At 43.6% G+C, this 16,943-nt stretch overlaps 1 protein-coding gene across 6 annotated transcripts in view; it reads right to left on the reverse strand.

Moving 5' to 3' along the window:
* Positions 1-16,943, reverse strand: part of ddc (dopa decarboxylase) — a 237,719-nt gene that overhangs the window by 209,426 nt on the left and 11,350 nt on the right. For all 6 annotated transcript variants that reach the window (XM_085988121.1, XM_085988120.1, XM_085988119.1 and 3 more), the window contains exon 4: positions 16,351-16,470. In XM_085988121.1, the coding sequence (XP_085844247.1) occupies positions 16,351-16,470 (120 nt within the window). The remainder of the gene's footprint in view (positions 1-16,350; positions 16,471-16,943) is intronic.

A 16,943-nucleotide genomic window follows, 5' to 3' on the forward strand; every position in this document is an offset into this window, starting at 1 on the left:
GATAACACGCCTGCCGTCTCCAGATTCTCCAGCTCTGCCTCGACGGCTGGGCGAATTGCATATGGTACCGGTCTTGCTTTGAAAAACTTGGGAATTGCATTCTCCTCTATTTTTATCGAGGTGGTTACGCCTTTAAGAGTTCCCAGTTCCTGTTGAAAAACCTCTTTGGCGTCAGCTAAGATTGTTGACAATCGTCCAGGAGTGACGTCGTCATCCTTTTTACCAGCCACCGTTAGTGCCTGAATGGAGTGCCAGTCTAAACTTATCTTTCTGATCCATTCACGTCCCAATAACGGTGGTCCACCATCTTGCAGAATGTAGAGATACAATTTCCGTATTTTCTTGCCGTTGTATTCGACAGGCACCCTTATTTTCCCTCTGGGGTATACTTTTTGCCCCGTATACGTCCTCAAGACAATGGATGTCTCTCTCAAAGGTATGTGTGAGAATAGTCGCTCGTAGTCTTGTCGATTCATGATGGTTAGGGCTGATCCTGTATCCAATTCCATTTTGACTTGAGACCCTGCTATCGTGAGGGTGACCCAAATGGTTCGGTGATCCTCTTTTGCGATTACGTTGTGAAGTTTGAGACAGCTTAGTCTCTTGTTCCCGGATTCACTATCGCTCATCTGGTCTTCGGAACTACTGTCCGTCAGCTTTTGTACTTTCCTGTACGGTTCCTTATTAGCTTTTTTGTTGTCGTTGGTCTTCTTCCCAGACCTGCAAACTCGTGCAATGTGTCCCATCTTTCCGTATTGCCTGCATATTTTGTCCTTGGACCAGCAGTCCTTCTGGTCATGGTTAGTTCTGCCGCAGCGATAACATTTTGCAAATTCCCGTGTCATTTCGTGGGTGCCGTATTCCTGTAGCTTTTGTTGTATTTCCGTAGCTCCCCTGGCTGCTGCTTTGTACGATACTGCCACGCTGAAAGCCTTATCTAGCGTTAGCTCTTTCTCTGAGAGTAGCCTCTTCTGGGTTCCTTCACTCAGGAGTCCACAGACAAATTTGTCCCATAGTGTATCGGCCAGTCCTGCTCCGAACTGGCAGTGCTTTGCTAGCTTGCGTAGTTCCGTAAGGTACTCAGCATTGCTCTCATCTTTACGCTGAGTTCTCCTGTGGAATTTAAATCTTTCTGCTATCAGCAGCAGTGCAGGGTTTAGGTGTTCCTGTAGGATAGCAACAATGTCGTTAAAACTCTTCGCCTTCGGTTTGGCTGGAGCAATCAGGTCCCGCAATAGGCCGTATGTTCTTGCGCCCATTAAATTTAGCAGTACCGATGCCTTTTTCTCCTCGGCTATTTCGTTTGCCTCGCAATATACCTTGACTCTTTCCACATACGTGGTCCAGTCCTCTATTGCATTATCAAAGGCAGTGATACAGCCAGTCTTTGGCATCTTGAAAATCTAAAATGGCGCCTCCCGCGCTTTGCCTTCTTCCCCGATTTAACAAAATGGCACTTTGCCTTCTTCCCCGCTGGATTAAGATGGCGCCTCCCGCGCTTGCCTTCTTTCCCGCTGTTGCTAGCGCTGCTTTCCGCGGTTTCCGTTGCAACCTGCAGCCCCTCACGGCTTCCTGCGCGTTTTATATATATTTATTATTTTCCCGTCGTAGAACAACCCTGTGGGACTCTTGCCTCCCTCTTCTCGGGTCTGTGTGCTCCACCCTCGCTCTCTCTCCTCTTCCCGACAACGCTGCTCGGCCCCGTTGCAAGCCACCCGCTCGAGTTCTAGACCGCCGCAGCCCAGGAAGGATCAGTGTACTACCTGCCACCAGCCCGATTAGCTGAAGCACCGTCGACAGGAACCCAGCCCCGCTCTCGACAGCCTCTCCAGCAATCTTCAACTCCGCTGACTCAAGGGCGGATGCCCACGGTCGACGCCCATTTCTACTGCTTCTTTCTTCCTTCAGGCCTCGACCTCTGCTCACTTCGCTTCAGGAATGGATCCCAGGAGGTGGTGCAGACTGTAGGTAAGTTTGTATCTGCTCGTCGCCAATATTATGTCCGTGTATGATTGAGACACGGACAGCAGGAGTTGAACAAAACAAATCTTTTCTGAATGGAGACAAATGGGAAACTGAAACTACAGAAGATTGCTAGCGCCTTTTATACAGGGGTGGTCACTGCCGGTACTGCAGTCTGAGACCAGTTATTCCCTTAAAGGTACATACACAACAGGTAGGGCAACCAAAGGCAGAGCTCCCTGGATGAAGAAAGAAATAGAGAGTAAAATAAAGCAGAAAAAGGGGCATATGACAGATGCCATGTTGAAAATACAAGTGAGAACCAGGCTGAATACAGAAAGTTCAGAGGGAAAGTGATAAAGGAAATGAAGGGAAAAGGGAGTATGAGAATAGATTGGCAGCTAACATAAAAAGGAATCCAAAAGTCTTCTATAGGCATATAAATAGTAAATGGGTAGTAGGAGGAGGGGTGGGGCCAAATAAGGACCAAAAAGGAGACCTATGCATGGAGGCAGAGGGCATGGCTGAGGTACTAAAGAAGTACTTTGCATCTGTTTTTACCAGGGAAGAAGATGCTGCCAAAGTAATTGTGAAAGAGGAGGTAGCTGAGATATTGGATGGGATAAAAATTGATAAAGAGGAGGTACTAGAAAGGCTGGCTGTACTTAAAGTAGATAAGTCACCAGGACTGGATGGGATGCATCATAGGATGCTGAGGTAAGTAAAGGTGGAAATTGCAGAGGTACTGGTCATAATCTTCCAATCCTCCTTGGATATGGGGGTGGTGCCAGAGGACTGGAGAATTGCAAATGTTACGCCCTTGTTCAAAAAAGTGTGTAAGGATAAACCCAGCAACTACAGGCCAGTCGGCTTAACCTCGGTGGTGGGGAAGCTTTTAAAAATGATAATCCGGGACAAAATTAACAGTCACTTGGACAAGTGTGGATTAATTAAGGGAAGCCAGCATGGATTTGTTAAACTGTGTTTAACCAACTTGATTGAATCTTTTGATAAGGTAATAGAGAGGGTTGATGAGGGCAATGTGGTTGATGTGGTGTACTTGGACTTCCAAAAGGCATTTGATAAAGTGCCACATAATAGGCTTGCCAGCAAAGTTGAAGCCCATGGAATAAAAGGGATAGTGGCAGCATGGATATGAAATTGGCTAAGTGACAGGAAACAGAGAGTAATGGTGACCGGTTGTTTTTCGGACTGGAGGAAGGCATACAGTTGTGGCAGATAAAGTTTAACGCAGAAAAGTTCGAAGTGATACATTTTGGTAGGAAGAATGAGGAGAGGTAATATAAACTGAAGGGTACAATTCTAAAGGGGGTGCAGGAACAGAGAGACCTGAGGGTATATGTGCACAAATCGTTTGAAGATGGCAGGGCAGGTTGAGAAAGCAGTTAAAAATGCATATCGGATCCTGGGCTTTATAAATAGAGACAAATAGTACAAAAGCAAGGAAGTTTTGATGAATCTTTATAAAACACTGGTTCGGCCACAACTGAAGTATTGTGTCCAATTCTGGGCATTGCACTTTAGGAAGGATGTGAAGGCTTTGGAGAGGGTGCAGAAAAGATTTATAAGAATGGCTCCAGGGATGAGGGACTTCAGTTACATGGATAGACTGGAGAGGCTGAGGTTGTTCTCCTTAGAGCAGAGAAGGTTGAGAGGATATTTGATAGAGGTGTTCAAAATCATGAGAGGTCTGGACAGAGTAGATAGAGGGAAACTGTTCCCATTGGTGGAAGGGTCGAAAACCAGAGGACACAGATTTAAGGTGATTGGCAGAAGGTCCAAAGGCAACATGAGGAAAAACTTTTTTACGCAGCGAGTGGTTATGATCTGGAATGCACTGCCTGAAAGAGCGGTGGAGGCAGATTCAATCGTGCCTTTCAAAAGGGAATTAGATAAGTAGCTGAAGGAAAAAAAATTGCAGGGCTACGGAGAAACGGCGGGGGATTGGAACTAACTGAACTGCTTTTGCAGAGAGCCAGCACGGGCTCGATGGGCCGAAAGGCCTCCTACTGTGCTGTAATGATTCAAAGTTTCTACCTACTCTTCCTGATCCTCTCTTTACCCATTCCTAGGGCCTCTAGGTTGCCATTTCTGAATTTATTTTAATAATATTTTAATTAACTGTATAATAATAGCGCCTCCCAATTAATAAATAATATCTTTGTTTCCTACATCCCATTCAGTTCCCATCCCACTAGCTGACTGTAGTGCTGCTAGCTCCCAGCCCAATTCTGATACCTTTTCTTCCCAGGTGCCTCACCCTGTTGTGATATATTCTGGCTTATGATTTTTATTTATATATAAAAATTGGTATGCTATTTTAACATAATATAGTTCGCAATTGACTGTGGGTAATAAATAAGAAGTACTTGACAAATATTTTGCCTTTTATTTACACAGGAAGGTGAAAGAACAACTGCAGTAATACCAGAGGAGAAGGCTAATGTGATTTAAAATTGATAATGGTGTGGAGATGCCGGAGTTGGACTTGGGTGGACAAATGTAAGAAGTCACACAACACCAGGTTATAGTCCAACAGCTTTATTTGAAATCACAAGCTTTCGGAGTGCTGCTCCTTCTTCACCTGAAGAAGGAGCAGCGCTCCGAAAGCTTGTGATTTCAAATAAAGCTGTTGGACTATAACCTGGTGTTGTGTGACTTCTTAAAATTGATAAGTCACAGGTCCAAAGAGATTGCACTCAAGTATACAGAGGGAGGTTTGTGATGAAATAGCTGGATCACTAACTATGGAAATGAACATTGTACCAAAAGACTGGAGAGTGGTGAAACGAACACTCCTGTTCAAAAAATGGGAAAAGCTGCCAATTATAGACCAGCTAACCTCATGTTAATAGCAGCAAAACTATTAGAAACTATTGTTAGACATCCTGGAGAGATGTATGTTGGGGAGTTAAAGGTTTTCCTGCAAGTGTCATAAAAGGAATGCATTGTCAGGCTTTCCGATATAAACATGATGACTTTGAAGTGTTGTGAGGAGAAAGCATTGCTTGTTTTCTGAAATGTAAAGTGCTTGTGTAAAAAAATAAATGTTAGTAATGACATCACCCATGAATGGTTTAGTTTTAGGGTAATAAAACAAGGGTAGCGAGTCCTTTTGCTAAAGATAACAGTAAGTAAAGGAATTTTTAAGGGAAATGGTTCTGAGGTAAACAATTGCAAACTGTTTACATAGATAGTCTGTTTATCTATGAAGTTTCGTACTTACTCTCGAAAGGTGTTGTTGTGAACCAGAGGAGAAAGGAGGTTGCTTAACAACTATAATAAGGGATAACTTTAGTGAACATTTCAAAAGGCATTAAAAAAAATTCCCAGGATCTGGCTGTCACTGGCAAAGGCAGCATTTATTGCCCATCCCCAGTTGCCTTGAGAATATGGTGGTGAGTCGCCTTCTTGACCACTACAGTCTTTGTACTGGTTTGATACAACTGAGTGGCTTGCTGGGCCACTTCAGAGGGCAGTTAATTGTCAAGCACGTTGGTGTGGGACTGGAGGGAGGAAAGGACAGCAGGTTTCCTCCCTTAAAGGACATTAGTAAACCAATTAGCTTTTTATGACAATTTGATAGATTCATGATCACTTTTGTTTTAACTGATACCAGCTATTTATTTCCAGATTTTTTTTAACTGAATTCAAATTCTACAAAACTACAATGGTGGGATCTGAACTCATGGGGGTCGATTTTCAGTGTGCCGTGAGGCGGGCTTTTAGGCATGCGGGGGGCCAAAATCCCGAATTCGGAGGTCCCGACACCATCCCGCCCAAAATCTGCCTCCATGTAAGTTTCAAAGGAGGCGGGCACCTGCCCCGCACTGGGACCCGCCGACCCGAGGAGGGAAGGGATTAGTGCCAATTAACTGCCTGTTAACAGGTAGTTAACAGGCAGTTTTTAGCCTAATCACTATTTTGAAGGTTGTCGTGTGGGATTCCCGACGGCTCCAAACCACGCCAAGTTAGAGGAGTCGGGCTGTCGGGTTGAAGGACTTGGAGGGGTCGAGATGCCGGTGTTCAGGTGAGTGATGGGTGCATGAGTGCAAAGGTAAGTGTGTTTGGTGTGTCTAAAGTGTGTAAAGAAGTTTAAATTACCTATACTTACCTTTACAGCCTTCCTTCCTCTAGGTTTCGGGAGTCCATCATTCAGCCGGCACAGAAAGCAGAATGGCTGCGATCTGTCAAAAGTGACAGCCTGCAGCTTTCAGTGCCGGCGAGATTTCTAACTGAGTCTGCGTAGAAGGACTCAGGTTAGAAGTAAGGCTGTCAGTGTTTGACAGCTTCAAACAGCTGTGAAACACTGGTATTTCATCCGTCAACACGTCTTGACAGATGAAATTTCAGTCTGTGACGTCACCTGTTGCCCCTTAATTGGCCTGCTGAGCCTGCTGGGCGGGCTCAACAAGGTCAATCAAATGAAAATTGCGTGGATTGGCCGCATCTCGATGGAGGCGGGACTACAACCCGAAAGTTGTAGTCCCGCCTCCTTCCTGACTTCTGAATGAAAATCCAGCCCATGTTCTCTTGATTATTAGTCCAGGCCTCTGGATTAATTATTCAGTAACACAACCACTACACTACTGTAGTATGGGTTAATTAGGCACAATCAACACAGATTTCTAATGGGCTGATCTTGCAGAACTAAATCAAATTACTTGAGGAAATTAGCAAATAATTAGACAAAAGGATGCAGTAGCTGCGGTATATCTGGATTGTCAAAAAGTGCTTGGTAAACTAGTAGCATAGATAGAGTAAAAGCTGAAGGATAGATAGTACAGAGTAAAAGTGAATAGGTGTTTTTATATTGGCAAAATATAGCTAGTGCCATGCCCTGGGTTGAGGTCTCTAGTGTCGACTTGGGCATCGAGTGACTAATACTGAAGTTTGCTGACAACACCAAATTAGGAGACATGGCAAACTGTGAGGAAGAAAGCAAGAGACCGCAGGAGGCATAGACAGAGCAGATACATGGAAAATGCAGATAACTGTGATTACTGTAACTACATTTTGGTAAAAAGAGAAAAAGATACAACCTTAAACAGAAAAATCTCTCAACAAAATGGAGGAACAGAGAATTCCAGGGGTTCAGACACAGATCTTCAAAAGCAGCTTTCAGATTTTTAAAAATCCATAAAAGGGCAAAGGAGATTTGAGTGTTATACATTTGACATCGATTACAAAAACAAACAGGGATGATGAATCTGTACAAGAAGTTGGTTAAGCCACAGTTGGAATACTAATTGCAGTCTTGGGCATTTTATAATAGAAAGGATACTGGAGCTATGGAAAAGCTGCAACATAAATTTACCAGGATGATACTAGGGGAAAAAAATATAGTTATGATAAGGGACTTGAAAAACTTGGATTGTATTCACTAAAGCAGAGAAGGTTGGGGAAGGGGAGAATCTAATAGAAGCATTTAAAATTTGGAAAGGACTTGCGTGATACCACAACCAAAACCCACCAGGTATTTGTTATGTCCGATAAACACTCAAGTTGGTGTGGTAATGTAATGGCTGCTTTAATTTCAGACACTCTGGAATATTCTTTCTTGATATAATAAACAATGTAAGAGACCCATGAATGCAATGGCTACAGTATGCCTACCCCCACCAGTGGGACCTGCAGTGTTCATTTACAATATGCAAGTACAATACATATCAGTGTTGACACAGCAGGCAAGGACAGCAGTGCACATTAGCGCCGTTGCCACTACCTGGAATTAGTACTATAGGTCATCCACAGTCCTAACCAAACAGCAAAGCTCACTCATTCCCAGAATGTACCATGCATACTAGATCAGATACAATATATTCCATATCAACTGCTGTAATCAAACGATAATTGCAATTAAAAGAGGATAGATTGCTAAAGATTATTTCCACTGGTCTGTGAATCAGTAACAAGGAGATGCAAATTTAGGATTAGTGTTCAAAAAATAAAGGGGCATTTAGAAGAAATTTTTCATCCTAAGAATTTCTAGAATATGGAATGAATTATTACCTGTCTATTGAAGCGGAGTCAATCACAGCATTTAAGAGGGAATTAGTTAAACATTTGAGTAAAAATATTAAAGGATATGATGAAATAGCAGGGAAATGTGTTTTGATTTGATTTTTACTCCTTGCTTATCACAGAGCACTCTGTTTTGCAGCTTTTTGTAACAGTGCTAGTAGAGAGGAAAACTTGTAAGTTGCTAAGATACATTTTACTCCACTGCTGACACAATACAGACAACTGTTGCTATGGTGAGCCATGCATAAGAGGAAAAGAAAAACTGGTCAAAGCCGACGCATAATCTCTCATTTGTCAAACATCTAGAGCTGTAGTTTCCTTTCATCTTCTGGCTTTTTCAAGAGTCAGCTGAAATATATTTGGAATCTGTTCACTACCAGGTGACCAAATAACATTCAAACACATGCGCTGCCGACATCAAAATTACATCTCGGAACAAAAAATCGATTTATGCTGCCTGCTATTATTGCAGGATGCAGGAAATCAATGTCAGTAACAGCTTCACAGATTCCAATTAAGTTGGAAAGGTTTTTACTTTCATAAACATTTAATAATTAGATAAACACGAGTAAAAATATTAAAGGATATGATGAAATAGCAGGGAAATGTGTTTTGATTAGATAGCTGTAGTGTAGAGCTAGCACTGGCACAGACACAATATGACAAATTCCTTCCTCCAACGTTGAACTTTCCTTGATTTTAAATATAAATTCAGATTATCTATTTGCATGATAAAGCTAATTTGCTATTTCGTTTAATTTAAACCCATGTAGCCACTCCAAAAACATAAATTACTGATGCAACAGGGAGCAGCTTCACAATGGACCCTGGAAACTGTCCACTGAGACCAGCCTAATTTTGAGGAGTAATTTTATGAATTTGTGCTCTCAACGGAGAGCTTCACCCTCAAGAATTGGAGCACGAATTTTTCATCGACTAAAATTAATTAAATGACTCCTCTGATCTGGAGGTATATAACCAAAGAAAAGTAGGGAATAGTAAATGTGAGACAATACCCAGCTGATACTAATTTGACCCAATTAGTTTTATATACGAGCTACCAAATACACTATTATAGATTAATTAATTAGTAAGTGCATTTTCTCTTGATTCAATAAGCACAAAACATTCAAATTAATAAATGACTTTTCGTCAGTCATACTTAGTTGCAGCTGCTACAATGGGTTCCTTTCTTTGTTATCATATTTCAATAATCATTAAGATCAGGGGTTGTGATAGGTAAAGCAAAAATGGTACCCATCCCCAACCCGAAGGTCATGTGATAGGGCTGAAGGACACTGTAACACTCAAGCTCCCTCACCTTGGTTGGCTGACCCACGATTCTAAGGGCTGGATTTTCATTGAGGAGGCGGGACTACAACTTTCGGGGTTGTAGTCCCGTCTCCATAGAGTTCTAGCCAACCCACGCGATTCTGACTTGATTGACCTTGTTGAGCCCGCCCAGCGGGCTCAGCAGGCCAATTAAGGGCCACCCGGCAACAGGTGACATCACAGATTGATATTTCATCTGTCAAGAACTTTTGACAGATTAAATATCAGCGTTTCAAAGCTGTTTGAAGCTGTCAAACACTGACAATCTGTACTCCAGGTTAATTCCTTTCTCTCAGGGTGATTTAGAGATCTCCCTGGAACAGAAAGCTGAACACTGCAATTTTTGACAGATCGCGGCCATTCTGCTTTCTGTGCCGGTGAGATGAGGGACTCCTGAGACCTGAAGGAAGGAGGGCTGTAAAGGTAAGTACATGTAAGTAAAACTTCTTTAAACACTTTACACACACCAAACACACTTACCTCTTCACTCATGCACCCATCACTCACCTGAACACCGGACATCTCGAACCCTCCAAGCCCTTCATCCCGACGGCCCACCTCGCTAACTTGGCGTGGTTTGGAGCCGTCGGGAATCCCACATTTCACCAATGAAAATAGGGATTAGGCTAAAAACTGCCTGTTAATTACCTGTTTGAAGCTATCAAACACTGACAATCTGGACTCCAGGTTAATTCCTTCCTCTCAGGATGATTTAGAGATCTCCCCGGAACAGAAAGGTGAATGCTGCAATTTTTGACAGATCGCGGCCATTCTGCTTTCTGTTAACTACCTGTTAACAGGCAGTTAATTGGCACTAATCCCCTTCCCGCCTCGGGGAGGCGGGTCCCAGTGCAGGTCAGGTACCCGCCTCCTTTGAAACTGGCATGGAGGCGGGTTGGGGGCGGGATGGGTTCGTGCCCCCTGATTTCGGGATTTTAACCCCCCACACGCCTCCAATCCCGCCTCCACGACCCAATGAAAATCCTGCCCTAACAGTTTATATACAAGGGTGGAAATGTTAAGGCTCCGCTGCCAGCCTGGCCCTATCTCTGACCCAGACTTGTGTGAAGTGAAGTCCTCACTGGCAGTGGAGCCTTGCAATTTATGCCCTACAACTGCTGGATTCCTAACAAGATGATTTTTACTCCTTGTATATCACAGAGCACTCTGTTTTGCAGCTTTTTGTAACAGTGCTAGTAGAGAGGAAAACTTGTAAGTTGCTAAGATACATTTTACTCCACTGCTGACACAATACAGACAATTGTTGCTATGGTGAGCCATGCATAAGAGGAAAAGAAAAACTGGTCAAAGCCGACGCATATTCTCATTCGTCAAACATCTAGAGCTGTAGTTTCCTTTCATCTTCTGGCTTTTTCAAGTGTCAGCTGAAATATATTTGGAATCTGTTCACTACCAGATGACCAAATAATATTCAAACACGTGCGCTGCCGACATCAAAATTACATCGCGGAACAAAAATTGGATTTATGCTGCCTGCTATTATTGCAGGATGCAGGAAATCAATGTCAGTAACAGCTTCACAGATTCCAATGAAGTTGGAAAGGTTTTTACTTTCATAAACATTTAATAATTTTGAGCACGCTGAAATTGCAAGCAATCACAGGCTTCTAGGAAAAAGAATGACATTTGCAAAAGATAAACATCAAATAATGGGACTGATGGCCCAGAGGCTGTGATATTTGAGCTACTTTTATCAAAATAAAGATCACCGCTCTTGAACAGTTATTGCTTTCCCTATCTGAAAGAAATGTACGTCTTTGGTACAAATCAGTATTATTATCACCAGAGTTTGAGTTTGCTTTAAAGATGTGTGACTCACAAGGAAATTACCAGTAAATAACCCTTCAGCTCAGGCAAAAAAAGACTTGGAATTTCCTCCACCATCTGAAATCGAGCAAAATAGCAGCAGAAAAAGCAGGAAAATCAGGGTGAGGCCAACTGTCACATCACCATCCTGACCTAGGCCAGAATTTTTACCATGGATTCGGGTCGGGTGCGTGCGGGCCGCATAGCGGGTTAGGAGCACAGTGTTCTGCACAGTGCGTTCTTCGGGGCGACTTTAACTTAATGGCCCCAATTAAACCAGTCCTGCGCATTTCCCTGCCCAATTAAATGGAGCGGGTCTGACAATAATAAACATCATCGATGACTCGTTTCAAGCACCGCTTTTTAAAGCAGCCTTGCACACATCTCATTTGAAGGTTGCTAGAGGAGTGTGGAAGCTGAAATACAAAGGGCTGAGTACTGTTCTAAACCAACACTGATGAATAGTCAAAGGCAGAGAGCTGCACCACGATTTTCTGACGCATCCCTGCATATTCTGGTGGAGGCAGTGAGAGCACGTGGGGAGGTCCTGTTCTCTGCAGATAGGCGCAGGAGACCTCCAAAAGACAGCAAAAGAGCCTGGTTGGAGATAGCAGAGGAGGTCAGCAGCAGGGATGTGGTCAGGAGGAGCTGGATCCAGTGCAGGAAATGATTCAATGATTTCATGAGGTCTGGACAGATGAGTGCAATGCCACACTCACCTTCATCCTAATGTGCCTGTCACCACATCCCCATCACTCTGCCTTCCCAAGCCTACTCCTGCACATCATTCCTCACCCCAACATTCCTTGCACATCCACCCATCCCTCTCTCTATGAACATACTCACATCCCCATCTAACTAACCACCCCTCACACTCACCCTCAACCTAATGCAATCATAGCAAGTAATACCACAGAAGGAGGCCATTTGGCATTGTCACACCACTCCCTCATAGTCACCCTCTACAGATGTAACCCATCCATTCCTTACACTCATTCCATCACTCCCACTCAAAGTTATCTTCTTTCCCCCCTTGCAGGAGAAAAGAGCCCAGAAAACACGGGAGAGGCAGAGAACCGGAGGTGGTCCTCCAGTATTCACCCAACTCACACCAGCAGAGGAGGGGGCCCTGGAGATATTGGGAGTTGGAGAGATGCTGGCGGTGGGAGACAGAGAGAGGGGGACATCCCAGCAACCTGATGACAGAATCACATCTCATACAGCAGTCACTCATATGGTGACTGATATCAGCAGCCAGTGAAATGCCAACATGTGCATAATGGTAACGTTACCCATTCTTATTATAACATGTCTAATTCATCTCTTTACTCTTCCACAGATCTATCAACTGCCCCCCCCCACCCCCAGTGTCCAGCCAGAGGAGGAAGACGACTCCTCAGAGGAACCTCCAGCCTCCGAGGGTGCAGCGTCAGCAGTACCAGTGCAAATACACACACCACAGTGGCCACAGTGTGCCATAGAGTAGAGTTGTCAACTGGTGTCTCACATTTCACAAGTGAGCAAAAGTAGATGGTGTTGACAGGGCGCAGGATGCTCCAAGCTCTGCTGAGATACAGAGAAGACAGCCGGCCGCACCTACAGCATGTAAATGGTGGCAGGAAAGCAGGGCCCAGCAAGCTGCACGATTTCTCTTCTTGCTGCTATTGATATGCCACTCCCAGGCCCCAAGCACTAGCATGTAAAAAATTTGATTCACTCTGCGGGGTTCTTCTGCTGCTTTAATTGTGGCTTCCTCCTCTTCTGTTGTTGCAGCAGGTGTCTCGCTACAGCACCACCGCATTTGCCTTCCCAGCAGTGCACGTTCTCTCTTTTTTTTATTTATTCATTCATGGGATGTGGACATCACTGGCAAGGCTAGCATTTATTGCCCATCCCTAATTGCCCTTGAGAAGGTGAGCTGCCTTCTTGAACCGCTGCAGTCCATGTGGTGAAGGTACTCCCACAGTGCAGTTATGGAGGGAGTTCCAGGATTTTGACCCAGCGACGATGAAGGAACGGCAATATATTTCCAAGTCAGGATGATGTGTGACTTGGAGGGAAACTTGGAGGTGGTGTTGTTCCCATGCGCCTGCTGCCCTTGTCTTTCTAGGTGGAAGAGGTCGCGGGTTTGGGAGGTGCTGCCGAAGAAGCCTTGGTGAGTTGATGCAGTGCACCTTGTAGATGGTACACACTGCAGCCATGGTACGCTGGTGGTGCAGGGAGTGAATGTTTAAGGTGGTGGATGGGGTGCCAATCAAGCTGCTTTGTCCTGGATGGTGTCGAGCTTTTTGAGTGTTTTTGGATCTACTCTCATCCAGACAAGTGGAGAGAATTCCATCACACTCCTGACTTGTGCCTTGTAAGTGGTGGAAAGGCTTTGGGAAGTCAGGAGTTGAGTCATTCGCTGCGGAATATCCAGCCTCTGACCTGCTCCTTACATAGAATTTACAGAAACAGGCCATCTAGCCTTCCCTTAAATGCATCTATGCTATTTGCCTAAACCCCTCCATGTGGTAGCGAGTTCCACATTCTCACCACTGTCTGAGTGAAGAAATTTCTCCTGAATTCCTCATTGGATTAATTAGTGACTATGTTATATTTATGGTGCCTAGATTTGAACCCTTAACTTAAGCTTCCCATAAACATTTCTAGGGTTCTGATCTCCAATCTGAACAGCAATTACCTTCTGACTGAACTCATTTAGTGTTTACTTTTCAATTTGACTTTATTGTCTCTTTTGTTTAATAATTGATGGACTATATGGGAAAATTAATTGTGTTTTCCACTTTACAAAATGCACTGCAGAGAGTGCAAAACAATTGGGAGTCCTTACCAGTTTTTCCAGAAAAGTTCTGCCCCACAATTGTACAAATTCAGGAACTAGAGTCTCAGTTTACGTTGAAGTTGATGTCCTTAATTTGTCATTTACTCAGAATCTAGCATTTAATCATGGAAACAATCATAGGAGGCCATTTCTGTCCACTGTGCATTTGCCACTGTTCGTTTCACACCAGAGCTATCTGCTCTAGTCCCATTTTCTCATAAAATTACATTCCACGGAACTCAACAAATTTCAAAACATCTATGCATTGCATTTTTAAATGAAATGTCTTATCATGAAGTAGTTTTTTCTTAAGTATATCAACATTATCTATTACAAGGTGCTGACTATTACTTTCCCATTTGGCAGCATCATCAACCTGCCTGTGGCCATCAGCCTAGCGTCTTGGGACCTCTTACTACGTTGAAGGCACTTGTGACCACAATATTTATGTGGCTACTCCAGTTAAGTTTCTGGTCAATGGTGACCCCCAGGATGTTGATGGTGGGGGATTCTACAATGGTAATGCCATTGAATGTCAAGGGGAGGTGGTTAGACGCTCTCTTATTCAAGATGGCCATTGCTTGGCGAATGTGTAGCGCGAATGTTACTTGCCACTTATCAACCCAAGCCTGGATGTTGTCCAGGTCTTGTTGCATGCGGGCACGGACTGCCTCATTATCTGAGGAATTGTGAATGGAACTGAACACTGAAATCATCAGCAAACTTCCCACTTCTGACCTTATGATGGAGGGAAGGTCATTGATGAAGCAGCTGAAGATTGTTAGGCCTAGGACACTGCCCTGAGGAACTCCTGCAGCGATGTCCTGGGGCTGAGATGATTGGCCTTCCATCACCACAACCATCTTCCTTTGTGCTCGATATGACTCCAGCCAGTGGAGAGTTTTCCCCTTGACTCCCATTGACTTCAATGTTACTAGAGCTCTTTGATGCCACACTTAGTCAAATGCTGTCTTGATGTCAAGGGCGGTCACTCTCACCTCGCCTCTAGAATTCAGCTCTTTTGTATATGTTTGGACTAAGGCTATAATGAGGTCTGGAGCCGAGCAGTTCTGGCAGAACCCAAACTGAGCATCGGTGAGCGTGTGGGAAACAATTATAAACTGCAGTCATTCAAACTATATATTTAAATGCTTAACTACTACATTACCCTAACTTTCTACTTGGCTTTGAATGGAGCAGCTGATCCAGAATTGGAGTTTTTAAAATTAAAACATCGATGCAAACCAAAATAATATTTGTTATTTTTATTCACAGTGAAAAACTAGAATTTATTCCTGGGGTGGGTTTACTGCCAGTAGTAGGTTAGGACAGAACTTCCGCCTGCTGCTCAAACCAGGGTCTGAGGTTCTTTAAAAATGCAGGGCAGTTGCTTGATTGCATCTTCGCCACACAGAGGGATCTTGCCACTGCAAGGGGGCAAAACATCGATATTGTCTGACAGTGGTTTGAGGAGTTGGGGTCCTGCGATAAGCCTCACTTTCCTTCTCCCATTGGCGCTGTATCACCGATTTTGAGGAGAGGTTGCAGTAGACAAAGTGGTGTATGCCTATTAATCAATATAATATTGGCCCTGAAATTGCTGGAGCGGCACATCTCGCAGCGAGTGCCATGAATTCGATTTTTTTCTCACCCTTCAGGTCGTATTATTTTTGTTCTGTAAATTGCTGGAAATGCAAATTGATAATGGCATGGCGATGTCAACATCGGGTCTAACAGTTTATCTATCTTCTTAACCAATGGAAAAAAGGATAGAGAAAGAAACAGTGAACGACAGAGAGACGGAAATAGGGTGAATTAGAGTCAAATTAGATACAGAAAGAAATAAGAGAGGGAAAAAAAGATTGGATTAAGAGAGAGGGAAAAAAAAGAGACAGAAAGGAAAAATAAAGCATAAATTTAAAAATGTAAAATTTTTAATTAAAAAAATTTCTAGGAACAATTTACTACCAGCGGGAGTGAAACTCCAGTTTTAACTGTTCCTTTTATGGGCCTCTTAAGGTTGAGCTTCAGGTTAGGACCATAAATCACGACATTAACAGGGTCCTTATGACATGAATTAGCAGCCCTAAATGTCTGTGGCGAGATTCATTTGTATTTCGTGACACTCATGCGGAGGTTGATGGCAAGCTTCCATTTTTGCAAGGCTAACTGCGGAACAGCAAAAGTTGGTCAGCAATTTGTGGCGATTGGTAGCTCATTATGTTATCTCTTCGCCACAAATTGCTGGGTTTTTTACACACTAATAATGGAGAGCATCATGAACGTGCCATTATTTTTCCAGCAATTTCTGGGCAATTATAACAGCATTCTTTACAATCTTTTACTGAGCCTTTTCTTACCTGTATCACTCCACCACCTACGCTGTTAGTCCCAGCTAGAAACTCTTCAGGCAGATTCAGCATCTTCCCCAGCCAGTCAAGCATCACAGTCTCCAACTCTGTACATGCAGGGCTTGCAGCCTAAAGGGAGAACCAGGAATTCACTTACACCTCATGAGTTTAGACATAAGTCACTTCAGATATACTTACATTTTTCTAATACCATTCAAAACAAAATAATTTTTAATGAGTAGCATTAGGTAAGTGAATGTAATGAGTTAGCCCAAGAAGAACGCAATGGGCCGGATTTTGTGACCCCTACAAGGTGTGTACTCGCCCGTAGGGGCCGCGCAATTGCCGGGTTTAGACATGTGAAGCGCATGCGCTGAAACCCGGTGTTGTGTATGTAATATGTGTGCTACTTTGAACCTATGGACAGGACTGCACTACTTGTTGGGCGTAGTGATACGCAGTACCACTCCTGGCCATAGGGGTATAAATAGTACTGTGGGTACTGATCTCCCCTCAGTTCCCGCCTGTGGGCATGAAGTAAAGACCTACGTATAGTTCCTACCTCCAACCAGTAAAGACCTGTTTTATTGTTACTGATTAAG

This window comes from Somniosus microcephalus, chromosome 5 (assembly GCF_052327205.1).
Source record: "Somniosus microcephalus isolate GS21.2 chromosome 5, FLI_Smic_1.0, whole genome shotgun sequence".
NCBI lineage: Eukaryota > Metazoa > Chordata > Chondrichthyes > Squaliformes > Somniosidae > Somniosus > Somniosus microcephalus.